This window comes from Typopeltis vanoorti, chromosome 9, assembly GCF_054136105.1.
Source record: "Typopeltis vanoorti isolate ZY-2024b chromosome 9, IOZ_Tvanoo_1.0, whole genome shotgun sequence".
Classification (NCBI taxonomy): domain Eukaryota; kingdom Metazoa; phylum Arthropoda; class Arachnida; order Uropygi; family Thelyphonidae; genus Typopeltis; species Typopeltis vanoorti.
Genome location: NC_143557.1, coordinates 88,374,615 through 88,389,023, shown reverse-complemented (window position 1 = coordinate 88,389,023; position 14,409 = coordinate 88,374,615). Strand labels below are relative to the sequence as shown.

At 34.6% G+C, this 14,409-nt stretch overlaps 1 protein-coding gene across 1 annotated transcript in view; it reads right to left on the bottom strand.

Moving 5' to 3' along the window:
* dre4 (SPT16 homolog, facilitates chromatin remodeling subunit dre4) overlaps nucleotides 1-14,409 on the bottom strand; it is a 371,785-nt gene that overhangs the window by 343,306 nt on the left and 14,070 nt on the right. The window contains exon 3 of the mRNA XM_090398585.1: nucleotides 3,792-3,956. Within this exon, the coding sequence (XP_090254711.1) occupies nucleotides 3,792-3,956 (165 nt within the window). The remainder of the gene's footprint in view (nucleotides 1-3,791; nucleotides 3,957-14,409) is intronic.

The following is a 14,409-nucleotide window of genomic DNA, read 5'->3' as shown; positions in this document are numbered from 1 at the left end:
ATGAGAGAGAACCTTCACATGTGCTACGAAACCTATCTTGAAAGACAAGGTATCCATTTCGAGCATGTAATCTACCCTCTTTATTCAACCAAGATTCCACTGATAGTTGTGGATGTACATATGATGTGTGTGAACATATATTTCTTTCTTAATAAACTCATTTATTCCATAACATATATTATTGTAGTACCGCTTTCTTTCCACCATACTGTATCAGGCTCTATGAAATTCAACATTAAATATGAGGCTAATGTTCTTGAATGGCATGCAATTTCAAGTAGAATGATGTGGGCAAATATCAGAATGGGGAAGTGGACAATAAGATTTATTTGTGCCTATGGTCCCACAGAAGGTTCTACTAAGGTAGAAGGAATTTTTTTTTAATCCTTTAGAAAAAGCAGCTGATACAATGAAAAAGGAAAGTTGGTCCTTCTTGGGGATCTAAATAGCAGAGTAGGAAATGATTGTCAGACATACAAAAATATTTTGGGAAAATTTAGAGAAAAGAGCAAAGCTAATAATAATAGCAAATACCTGTTGGATTTCTGCTCAGGACATGGACTGGTTATTACTAACACCATGTTCCAACATAAAAATGTGCACAAATTCACATGGAGAGAAGAGGCTAGGAATAAGAAAAGTCGCATTGACTATGTTATTGTTGATAGTGATGTTTTCTCTCTGATGCAGGACACCAGAGTGTACAGATCATTTGAAATTGGAAGTGATCAAAATTTAGTCTTGAGCAGGATAAAATTGAATTTCATATTGAAAAGAAGCACATATAAGAAAGTTTTGAAGCGAATAAAAGTTGAACAGCTCTCAGATGTGAACTGTAGACTAAAATACACAAACATTATTGAAGAAAAAATGAAAGAGTTTGAGAACAGGAACCAAACCTTGGAGATTCAGTGACAAGCTCTGTAGAAAACACTGATTGATTCAACCAGAGAGGCACGAAGAAGCATAGAAATGGAAAAAAGAGTGCTGTAAAAGGAATTAGATGATAAAGGTGACATAAAAACTGGAGAAAAAGATATCCTTGAAGTATAAAGTTATTACTTCGAAAAATTGCTAAATGAAACAATCAGTGACAACACAGTAGTAAAAAACACTCAACAGGCATGCAATCAAGAATACATATCTATACTTGAAGTAGAAAAAAAAACCATCAAAAGCTTAAAACATGGAAAGGAAGATGGTCGAATATCATCTAGAGTAGATGATATGCAACCAAAAATCCTCACGTATGGAGGTATAAAAGTCTAGCACTGCATAGTTCAGAAGGCCTGGACAGAAGGAAAAAATTCCACATGATTGCAGTAGAGCTCTCATAGTACCTATATATAAAAAGGGAAATAAAACTGAATGTGAGAATTACAGAGGCATTTCTCTACTGAGTTGATTGGTAAGATTTATGCAAGTATACTTGAGAAACGGTTGAGAAGGATTGTGGAAAGGAAGCTTGGTGAAGAATAAGCTGGATTCAGGCCAAATAGAGGCTGTCATGATCAGATTCTCACTTTACAACAAACAGTTTAGAAATAATAAGAACATAAGAAAAATCTGTATTTAATTTTGTGGATCTGGAAAAAGGCATGACAAGGTGCCAAGACAGAAGCTATTCAAAACACTACATTTGTATAGTGTCAATTGGGCATTATAGCAAGCAATACTTAGTCTCTATCTGAGTTGTATATCAGCAGTTAGAATTGAAGGAAGTGCAAGAAGATGGTTTAATATTAAATCTGGTGTCAGACAACGATGTACATTATCCCCTCTGTTATTCATTATCTATATGGATCACATTATGAAGGGAAGTGGCATTAAACCTGATATCAAAATTGGATATGTTAATCTCAGCTCTTTGCTTTATGCAGATGATGTTATACTTCTAAAAAAATCTGCTACAAGGCTGCAAGATTCCCTGACTAAAGTGAATAACTGTTGTAATAGATATGGTATGAAGGTGAGCATTAAAAAGACAAATACAATGAAAATAGTCAGACACATTGAAAATATCAACTGCATTGTGAATGGAGAAACTATAGAACAAGTAAAACATTTCGACTACTTAGGCACGATTTTTAATGAAGAAGGTAAATAAAATATGGAAATAGACAACAGAATCAACAAAGCTGGTATGGTAGGAAGTCAAATCAATTAATTTATATAGAATAAGAGAGAAATTAGTCAAAACACTAAATTAGCCATATACAAGACAGTGTTCAAACCAATTTTAATTTTATGGATCTGAGAGCTGCATTAGAAATCAAACTCTTGACCAAAGACTAGAGACCGCAGATATGAGAGGAGTCCTGTGAACAGATGGAATCAATGGCAATACCATATTAAAAATGAGGATATTAGGAAAGAACTTGATGTTGTTAGCATCCAGGAATGTGTTAGCAGAGCTAATCTCAGGTGGTATGGGCACTTAAACAGAATGGCAGAGGAAAGATTAGCAAAACAGTGTTCTCTGCGAGGTTGGCAGGAAAAAAAAAAGACCCAGAAGAAGACCAAGATTATAGATGGATTGATACAGTAAAAAGAGCCTTAGAAGACAGAAATATAAGATCTGATAATGTTGGATCGTGACAGGTAAAAGATTTCTTTGGAGGAAAGTTGGAGATAGGAAGTTAGTAATGTGTAAGTTTTTCATGCAGTACTATCATATTCTGTACATCCCTTGAGGTTACATGTCAGGAATTTAATGACGGTGATGCAAATCATTTCTGAAAACAAAATTTAATCACAGAATATAATTAGGAAGTACAAAGACCTTGTAAAAAAACCAAGACTGTCTAACTCTTGATGTATCATTAGTGATGTTGTACAAAAATATGTTGGCATATTTAATAGAATTAAATACTTAATTAAAATTTTTTTTTTTTAAATTCAAATAACTACATTACTTAGAAAGTTATTTTCTTCATTTAGTCATAATAAGGTTTAGATTTTTTTTTATCTTAAGCAGTTTCATTAAAACATTTAATTAAGAAACAAAATAACTATTTATTGACATAATCGGATTAAAAAAAAATACCAATTTCTGTGTAGAACAGCAGAGTGAGCTGTATTTGATAATCTCTAGACAACATTTACAAGGTTTGGTCTCATTAAAAATCATCTTTATATTACAATAGTTTTCTTGGGGATGAGGCACTGCTCTCCAGATAATCAATCTCCACTCACAGCATTATGACATGTAGTAAAAGATGTCATGATTAAGTTATATTTCTTTATGAAGAATGCATTAGTTCAATAGTGAGGTTTTCTCCTGATTCATCTTGAGAATTTTTTTTTTTTTTAAATGGAAATCATTTCTCTGGCATATAATTTTAAGGATGGGCTATATATATATATATCAGTATTTTCTTTTGAAAATTAGATCCCTTTTGATATTAGGTTCAAAATATTAAACTTACTATTTTAAAATATTTTTATATAAAAAGCAACCTACTAATAGAGCAAGATATATCTCTCTATGTACAGTAATTGACAGGTTATTCAGCCATTCAAATATCACTCATATTACAAACTGGTAATCTCACTTGATTGACTACTCAATGACCAAAGAGCTGTTGGCTCATTGAATGATAACTAATTGCTGATATGACCACAATTTTCTATTATGAGTGGGATGCCATGTCATTGGATAATGTGTCAGTTACAATATCTACTGCAAATGAATATGAGAAGGCTAATTAAAATAGGAAATTAACATTAACACAGAAACTAAAGTAACTAAAATCAAAATTTGTATAATAATTACTACAATGAAGCTATACCTTATCTCGAATAAGTAAATTGACTGGTGGTACTTCACTTTCATTTTCTTTGCTTGATTCAATTTGTTTTAAAAATTGAACTTTCTTTTTACTTGCTAGAAAACTAATGGAATTCTCACATAATACCATAATAGTATCTGTCAACTCGTATCCAAAGAGCCATGTCTGGAAAACAAAAAAAAAAGTGTTGATAAGGCAAATACCTTTTAACATAACATATAAATTAATTGTATCTTTACCGATATAAACATTAATTTAATCATCTTACCGAAATGAATATATATATATGCGCGCACGCACGCTATCTACCAATAATTGTCCAGACACCCCCTGTTATGTGAAGTTATGGAACATTCCAGGTTTGTTAATAACATAAAAACTGGTGTACACATAGTAAGAAGCAGTATTTCATCATAGCAGTTGAATACAGGTGGTATGGCAACATGATGTGAACTGAGTGACTTTGAGAGAGGCATCATCGTGAGCTGTCAACATTGGTGGCATGTCCATATGTGTCATTGCTGCTCAACTGGAGCATCTAAAATCAATGGTTGGCAATGTAATCAACAAATGGAGACGTTCTGGCATCCCTAGTGCAGGAAAACACCCAAGGTGTTAAAATGGGTGTCACACAAAAACTGGCTACAATCGGCAGAGACCATCCATGATAAGTTCCAGAGCACCAGTAACAACATGGTGAGCACTAATACTGTATGAAAAGAACTCAATTTAGTGGGTTTCCACAGAAGAGCAGCAGCATACAAACTGAACATCACAACAATGAACAAGGTGGCTCATCTGGCCTGGTGCAAAGAGCATGTGAACCGGACAATTTACCAGCAGAAAATGGTATTCTGGAGTGATGAATCAAGGTTCATGGGTGTGGAGGCAGCCTGGTGAATGCTTGTTACCACAGTGTGTTGTACCTACAGTAAATTTTGGTGGTGGAGGAGTAATGGTATGAGGTGCATTCAACTGGTTTGGAGTGCAACCACTGGTCATTGTCCATGGTTCCATGAAGGAACCACGGACAATGTTGATATATTGTATAAGCATGTGGAGTTTTTATGGAACAAACCCGTGTTATCAAGACAACAATGCCCATGCCACTAAGCTACAGCTGTTGGAATGGTATGAAGAGATGGGTGTAAAAGACTGTCCTGGCCTGTAAAGTCGAGTCCTGACCTCAAACTTCATCGAACACCCGTGGGACGAACTGGAGCAGCGGATGTCCAGAGTAGCATGTCCTTGATCTGTCGCTGAACTCAGTGCTACTTTGATAGAGGAATGGAGACAAATTCCACCTGATGTAAGCCACATGTTGGTGGTAAGCCTCCCTCAAAAGGTGCAGAAGGTGATCAAAGCCAAAGGTGGACATACCCGATTATTAAGGTTCACCTGCTCATATTAATTGTAAATTGCTAAAGTGTCCATGGTAGATAGTGTATATTTAAACATCCTTTCTATCCTCTAACTATTTTTTTTTTGATGAGAAGTAAGAAAACTCCTTTAGCCCTACATAACTTTCTTTGGAAATTATATAAACAAAGTAGATATTAGATCCAGCATTATTTTTTGGAAATATTCAGGCAGCTGGTCTCTATCCCTATGACAGTGGTAGTTGAGTTGGCTATCAATGAAATGATTTGAATACTTCGGGGGGGGGGGGGGGGTACAAAACCCTAACTGATATTACTGACTGAAATAGTGAGAGTTTTGTTATTCATTTTTCTGAGTTGTGAAATTAAAACCTAAGTTTCTGGGGAGAATCTACTTTCCCATACCATATAGTTAAAAAATCAGGATGTGAGAAAGCCTAGAAAAAGTTCAAGTCAGTGATTAGAATCTATAATTGTCTTCTTCTGGTCTTGTGTTATGGAAGCAAAAGTGTTTACCAACATCTTTTTCTGGTATATACCATAACGGATTTATAGGATATAACAGCCTAACAATATTTGATGACTAGTTTCTAGTCAACATTTTTCCCAATTAGTACATCATCTGTCAGGTTTCTAATTTGCTCAGCTATTACATTTTGATCTTCTAAAGCATGCCTATCTGCACCTAAATTTTCTTCTTCTTGACATTTTTACATGAAACATCTGTTTTGCTAGTCTTTCATTTCCAATTATTTTATGGGAAAATCCTCCTCATTAATGGTTATAATCCTATAGACATTAGTAGTTGGTGAACTAAGAATTATTAATGAGTGCAAGTTCTTTTCTAAAATTTTCCTTTTTTTAATATGGTTCAACTTGAATCAAATTCTCAGAATCAAGAGTTAAAACTGGAGTGAACACTGTCTTGAATACTGATAACTTGATCTTTGGTTTTAATTTCCCTTATTTCAGATACATTTATTTAACTGGCAACCAACTATGCCAGCATTATTTATTCTATTACTGCAACTATTTCCAGTTTTAATTTTAATTTGTCATCTTTGTTAAAAATTGTGTCTAAATAGCCAAAAGGTAATCTGTTCTGCAGGTTTACTAGAGAGAATGATGTTGATATTTTTCTATTTTCCAGACTATTTTCAGTTTTCTTCTTTTTATTGCTGATTTTCATACTAAATATGCCAGTAATTATTTAATTTGGCTAAAGATTCTCAAAAGACTATAATAAGATAACATCATCTGCACTGAGGAAAGTACTATACTTAATATCTCCTATTTGAACAGCAGGTTTAATGAGACTTTCTCTTAATGCTATATCCCCACATGCCTAGTTGGCCAAGGAGTTACCACACTTGCTCCCAACCAATATGCTACAGGTTGGAATTTAGTTATGGACATGGATAGTTGCTTATGGGCATGGATTTCCAGTTTGTGAAAAATTTAATAAATAAAAATCCTTAGTCTATCTCAGAACTAGTGTACAATATACCCTTTAGTAGGTAGAAGTCAGGTTATATATGCACTGCTTGGAAAGGAGTCAATGACAACAACATGGACAAGGTACATCTTGTCATGTAATGAGTTATGTGTTTGTAGATAGCATAAATTGGAAGAAATCAACTGAAAGTGCCACCCAACAGTGGACGACCTACCACACTCACCAAACATGACCATAGGGTGCTACAAAGGATAATATGTAAAAACCGCCATTCGTCAGCTGGCAGTTTTTATGCAGAGTTCAGGGTATCAACTGGAACATGAATTTGTGCAAAAACCTTCAGAACGAGGCTCACAACATGGGTCCTGTTTTTCATGATTTAGTCTTGGACCTCTGTTTGTTGTGTCACAAACATTGAACTCTGAGAGGTATCTGCACATTTCGACAATGTAATGCTTCCTACTTTGTGGCATTTATATGGAACTGACCATTGTCTCTTTCAGCAAGACAGTGCACCATGTCATAAGGCTGCTGCTGTTACTGCGTGGTTTGTGGACATGAACGTCACCACACTTGACTTGCCTGCACAGAGCCCTGATCTCAACCCTATTAAATATCTGTGGGATGAATTGAAGCATTGGGTGAGGTCAAGCAATATCTTCCCCACATCTAGGACCTCATTACATGCCTACAGGAAGAGTGATCCAAAATTCCCATTGAACGCTAACATATGCTTGTGGAAAGTATGCCCTATAGAACTGCTGCAGTCATCGCAGTGAATTGAGGTCCTACATATTTTTAAAATGAGTGCCATAGTTGTCTGTTCCTCACATTATGGTGTCTGTTAATTTCTTTCCAAGCAGTGTATATTATGAATAACTGGCAATGACATAGAACCCTGGCTTAAACACACGATTTAGCATCAAGCCATTTTTTCAGTGAATCATGTACAATATGTATAAACTATATATTGATCTGTATATGAATTACAGATGCTAAGAAATTATATTCTTGGTATATGGTTCCTTACAGCATACCAATTTACTACTTTGAATGGCTTTCCCTTAGTACATGTTTTTTCAAGAGAATTTTTTCAATCATGGGAATAAAACTTTATATTCCCATGATTTCTTCACTATCTGCTGTAAGAAGTGCTTTTGGATTTCACTAGCTTGATTTGAGCTGTTGCTTCTTACCACAGATGAAGCAGAAATCCAGAACATCTTAAACAACTTAATAGCTTATGCTCCTTATATATAAATTCTATAAAGTACACTGCTTACTAGACAATTACTTATGCATTTCCTTAGCATCAGTCAAATGAATTTTGACAACAAAGATAATTACAACAGTTCATTTTAGGAGTGTTTTGCAAAATTCTAAGATTCTAATAAAGTTTGATGTCAATTTGGGTACACTAGTTATTCCTGGATCCCAACAGGATGGAGATAAAACATCAAAATTCAGTACTTCAAACTGTTATTGGAATGGCTCAACAAAAATATGAGCCGTTCCAATTTTTTTTTTTTTTTTTTTTTTTTTAATCATGGGCACAAAAGGAGAAAAGGTGTTTTAATTAAATACTGCAATAAGTTCACTACTGCTGAGCAGAATGCACTAAAATTTGAAATTTAGAATGTCCAGTATTTCAATTTTGGTTTCAATTGGATCATTTGTATTGGCAAACTGATCCAAATATAATAATTTCACCAGCTGGATGGAATTTAATAGAAATCTTAAATTTCTTTAAACTTTTTCAAACTGTATCAATTTTCAACTGGATTGCAATGACAAAATCAGAATATACAAGCCAAAACAGGTTGATGTGTTAAACATACTATAATTTGCAAAAATACCCACTACCACTTCAGAGTTCTTTGAATAACATCAATTTATCAGAGACATCACAAAAATTGATGGAAATGATGGCAGTCGAAAATTTAACTCTGATTGATTTCAAATGAATTGAATGTAGACAATTAAGAACTTGCTACAGAAATGTGTATTTAGTCATACTGGTAGTATCTAAAATTAGTTCTTAAACCAGTCCTAGATTCAAGACCAGCTGATGGATGAGAGATGGAGATGCTTGCCCTCCCCATCATAATTTTGTTTTTATTGGCAAAATGATTTGAAATTATATAATTCATCATTAAATTGACAAAATTTAATGAAATTAATGATTGCTTGTAATCAATTACTCATATCCAAGTTATCTTTCATGTTGTCTAGGTATGTGCTAACCATTTTTCTACTTTATTCATAATAAGCCCACATGCAAATAAAAGAACCTCTGCAGGCAGCTGGAACTGAGAAAGGGAAAGGTTGATCGGTAAGTAAGGAAATAAAGGTAGCTGTTGTTTAAGAGATACTTGTACCATGAAAGATTTTTTTAAATTAACATGAAAAACACAAGGAATAAGTACAGGAAACCCTTGCCAAACGCGGGGTTACATCATTAATACATTGCGCGCATGGCAAAATTGCGTTCCGCAAAGTTAACTTTCTATGGGAAAAAAATGTGTTAGGTATAGTTCAAATTAAGGAAGTATGTATGTATAATTTAAATTAACCTAAATATTGTTGTAATTAAAAGGGAAAAATGAAACAAATGTTAATTGAAAGGATTTTTATTACTGCTTAATAAGTAGGTACATAATACAATTATTTTTTTAAAGCTAGTGATTTTTGCTTGGGACAATGAAATGACGCAACTCTGATGAAGTATCACCTGAAGCTTTGACACTAGATCGAATCTTTTCTTCATTCTCCCATATTGTTCTTATGCTTGATTCGTTTATAGCTAGTTCTCTTGCAAGCGATGAAACACATGTACCATTTTTCAACTAATCTAAAATTTCAATTTTCTGAGATAATGTCAAAACTTTGCATCTTCTTGCTGCTTTATCATCTTCATTCTTCCTCTTAGATGTCACATTGAATTTTTGAAATTAAAAGAAATACAAATGCAAAAGGAGAAGAGGATAAACACTGATAAATACGCGATTACCGCTCTGCTAACATGAGTGAAATGATCGCAAATCGGCCTGGGTCACTCAGCTAGCAGGCAGCGCCAAGCAGGGTTGCCGGCCGACGCTCTGCAGCGTACCGTGTATGAATGAAATTCTAGCGTTGGACAAATTAAATGGAAACAATTAAGATAACACGTATATGAAAAATCGCGTTCTGCAAATCCATGCTCGGCAAGGGTTTACTGTAATACTATTTATTTAAGGCCATATATTTCAGGCCATCATCAGTGGTGACAATAGTTAATTACAAAGTAGAGCACAAACAATAGATTGATTTGAAAAAGAGCTGCATGATGTTATACATAAAGCAATGCAATGGTATAACTAGGAGATACTGCAATATTAATTATTCATTAGCTATTTAAAAAAAAAAATTATTGGTGTTAGATTAAAATAAGACTTTCCCATATCTTAGAAAGCGAGAAGCGGTCATTCCAATTTAAGTTTGGATGGTGAAGTAAGGCCTCAGTGCTTTCTTTAAACAAGCATTCAAATTTATACCAACATCAATGAAGTAAGTGTTTCAGATCATAGGATGTTGTGGTCTGTATCTATTCCGTGCTGTGCCAAGCTAGATTTTTTAGATTTATTGTTACTAATAAAGACTAGTGTTTTTGTATTCTCTTTTCTATAGAGCATCTAGTTTATCCAAAGTAAGAACAAGGACAATCATAAGGAACTTGGTAGACACCAGCTAGAGGAGACTGTTTATCTTTTGAAGATGGAAATCATGCTGATAACTGACAGGAAGAAAAGTAGCCACTAAATGGTACTTCTTAAAAATTCTGAAAATAGGTTCTGAGATGCCAGAAATGTATGGAATTGGAACACTCAATACTGTTTCTCTGTCATTTGAACTAGGATCATAGGAATTAAAAAGCTACTGCATGGTCCTTTCTGAGAAGCCATTGAGTTTCATATATCATTAGATGTTTAAGAGTTCCTGCTGTAATAGTTGATGTGTAGTAGAACAAATAGTCTGAGCATGTCGTAATAACGCTTTTATAATTCCAGTCTTCTGTGATGACTGGAATTATAAAATATAATTAATTATATAATTATAAAAGCGTGAGCAGATTGCTGTCGAAGTGGTGTCCAATGAACGTAGGCTTTCGATAAACAGAGGTAATTAATTCACTATTTAGGTCTCTAAATAAATAGTATAACTTATTTCTTGCATTTTTCGTGTACATTTAAAGAAAAAACTAAATAAAGATAGCTTTTTATAGGATTTAATAGCTATATAGAGTATGAAGTCTAGATATTTTTATTGAGGTGTCCAATATGAGGCATAGTAATAGTATTACTATAATCTGTATAACACAACAAAATCACATGATAACCACAGTAAATGAAGGTACATACTATCATTAAAGTTTATTACTGTGGTTATCATGTGATTTTGTTATGTTATACAGATTATAGTAATACTATTACTATGCCTCATATTGGACACCTCAATAAAAACTGACTTCAAAGAAATACTCTGTATAGCTATTAAATCCTATAAAAAGCTATCTACCTTTATTTAGTTTTTTCTTTAAATTTACATGAAAAACAAAAGAAATAAGTTATACTATTTATTTAGAGACCAAAATGGTGAATTAATGATGTATTTTATCATCAGGTGAATTAATTACTTCTGTTTATCGAAAGTCTACGTTCACTGGACGCCACATTCAACAGCAATCTGCTCACTATCCATCACAGAAGACTGGAATTATAAAAGCTTTATTACGACATACTCAGACTATTTGTTCTAGATCAACTATTACAGCAGAACTCTTAAACATCTAATGATATATGAAACTCAATGGCTTCTCAGAAAGGACCATGCGGTAGCTTTTTAATTCCTATAATCCTAGTTCAAATAACAGAGAAACAGTATTGAGTGTTTCAATTCCATACATTTCTGGCATCTCCAAACCAGTTCAAATGACAGAGAAATAGTATTGAGTGTTCCAATTCCATATATTTCTGGCATCTCAGAACCCATTTTCAGAATGTTTAAGAAGTACAATTTAGTAGCTACTTTTCTTCCTATCAACAAAGTTATGCCACAGGTACCTCTACAGATTAGACTTATAATCTGTATATTTTATAGTTTATGATAACACTATTAATTTGTGTGTATGGATGTGTATGGGAGGGAAATTTGTATTTTGTTAATTATATTAGAACTGTAGTCACTTGCTAAGATGAGGCAAACATGGTTGAGTTCAGCTATGCAAAATGTCTTATCAGTACAAATCACTGATTGAGTTTACTACTGTTAACTGAAGTACTGATATCGTAAAACTTAACAGGTATTTTTAAATATTCTCATATTTTATTAGGTGATAAAACTGAAACTAACCCAGCTATGCTTAGTGAAAACTTGACATGCCTGTCCCAAGCCCGGATAAATGGAGAGAGTTGAGCGCAGGGCTAGCAACCCAGTCTCAGAAAAAATTTTTTGCTATGCAAACTGAAATTTTCCAAAACGTGATACCGGATGAAGCAAAAAACAGAGTCCGGTGGAAAATGGTGGTGGAAGACCTATGCTCCCAGGTGGAGTGAAGAGGATTAAAAAGAACTGAAACTGGATAATGGAAATAGTTATGTGATATTAGCAGATTTTACAAAGTTATGCCATAGCACAACCTATGTGCTATGATTTCTCCAAAACCTTTTGGAGAAATGAAAATTTTTGCATGTCTTTGTGTTAATTTAATAAAGTCTCTTAAATAAAATCCTCGTAATGAATTAAACATGTGGTCTGTATCATTAAAATCAAACATAACCTGAAAACTGGTAATCTCCAATTACAAAGAGGGAAGAGAGATAAGTGATGTACAGATAGCTTGCATCAGTCAGCCCAAGGGAAAGAGAAAAAGTGATTGATGTGGCTAGGCATTCAAGCCATGATCAAGCCAGACATTCTAAATTGCACAGAAAGCTAACATTCATCATTAGGTTTCTTCCCAATTAGGATGCTGGTTTGATCACCCAATCTGTGCCAATCCCTGCCCTTAGGTTGACTAATGCAAGCTGTATGTCACTTGAGTTGTTTGTCACTTCTTCTTTCCAACTGGAGGCAACTAATTATAAAGTTGATTGGCTGCTCAAGTTTTCAGGTTATTTTTGATTTCAATGGTAAAGAAAAGTTTTATGCACTTTAAAGACTATCTGGCTATCAATCACTCAGGTGGGTGGGTGGGGTTTTATTTATTTTTATGGGGTTCTCTTTTTCTCCCCCATCCTTTTGGAGAGGGGACAACCGAGTCCTCCTAATGAGAATGAAGTAAATATATTTTATGACTGTAAATCTGTGTGTGTTCATGGGGCCAGTTTGCATGTTCTGATAGACGAAAAACCAGAGTTTCTGAGTGAAAAACCCTCTACCTCCATATGAGGTTGGCTAACCCACCTTTTAGTGACCAGATAAAGGTTGCTAACGTCATAGACGGGGATCGAAACGAGGTCTTTCTGCCCTTTGGGCAGAAAGATATAAGACCTATACATATAAGATGCTGTTGTGTCCTGAATAAGCTATGAAATGTTTATTATAAAATATTCAGGTCACAACCTTAAATACAACTAAGGCAGAGAATAGGGAACGTTGGCAATAGGATAAGTGTAAGCTGTTTACAAGTACAAAACACTTAAAATTTAGGAATTTCATGAATTTGTATAATAAGCTTTTATATTTTATATATAATCTATATTAAATGTGAACCAGTTATAGAGATCCATGTAAGCTGGCAAATCCATTTGATAAAGCCAGTCTCTAGTACTAAATTAGCAAGGCCTATGAGTCAGGGTTCAAGGATCACTTTTGCTGTCCTGCATTATGGAAAAGAAGGAAGGGAGAGAAGAAGTATTGGAAAAGGAAACCTAAGCATCTTCCAAGAAAGGAAGGCAGACACACGTGCGAAAAAAAATAGAGGGAGCTAAGGTGATCGACATTAGCACACGTGACCGCGTTGCTGCGAATCGCAAAGTTCGAGATTTGCCGAGAGGAAAGAGTTAAAAAAAAGGCCTTGCAAGCACGATTCAAAATCTTTTTTTTCTGGATTCCTGGTTCCTGATCTCTCGGAGAGCGGATGAGCTCGTCGTCGTCGGGGGAAGTTGCTGGCTTATCGCAGAAGGCATTTGGATCGTCTGTCGTAACGTTGGTATTGGGCCAAGCTATATCCGTGCACTGGATAGCTGAGCGACGCCGTGCGATGGACAAACCAAATTGATGTCACCTTGCCAACCCCCCGGTTTCTCGCGGAGATTCCACTCGCACAGATCTACGGAAGATATCCTCTAAAGCAACTATATTGAAGGCCTTGATGACCAGACAAGGCAGGAACAAGCTTTAAGAATTCAAGGACAGACATGGTAATGTAGACTTTTAAAATACTAATTCCAGTTATAGACGAGTGTGAATTCCTTGTGAGGACATTTGTATTGGACTGAACTTAAGGGACTGTAAGAGTAGCCTACAACTAGGCATAGGTCCGAAACAGTGTTAAGATTTGTTAGCCCACGAGGTTGAGTAGATATCTGATTATGTTAAACTTAATGTGTAAATTGTGCTATTGTGTTAACTGATGGCCACGTGTATCAGAATGGCATGATGATGACCTATGATTTTTATACTTTATGATTGTATTAGTGTTATTTGCAATTTAGTATGTGTGATTAGTACAAATTAATTAGAGCCTTTGGACTAAATTGAGTGCTACCATATTAACCTGCTTAAACTGTATTGTATTATTGTG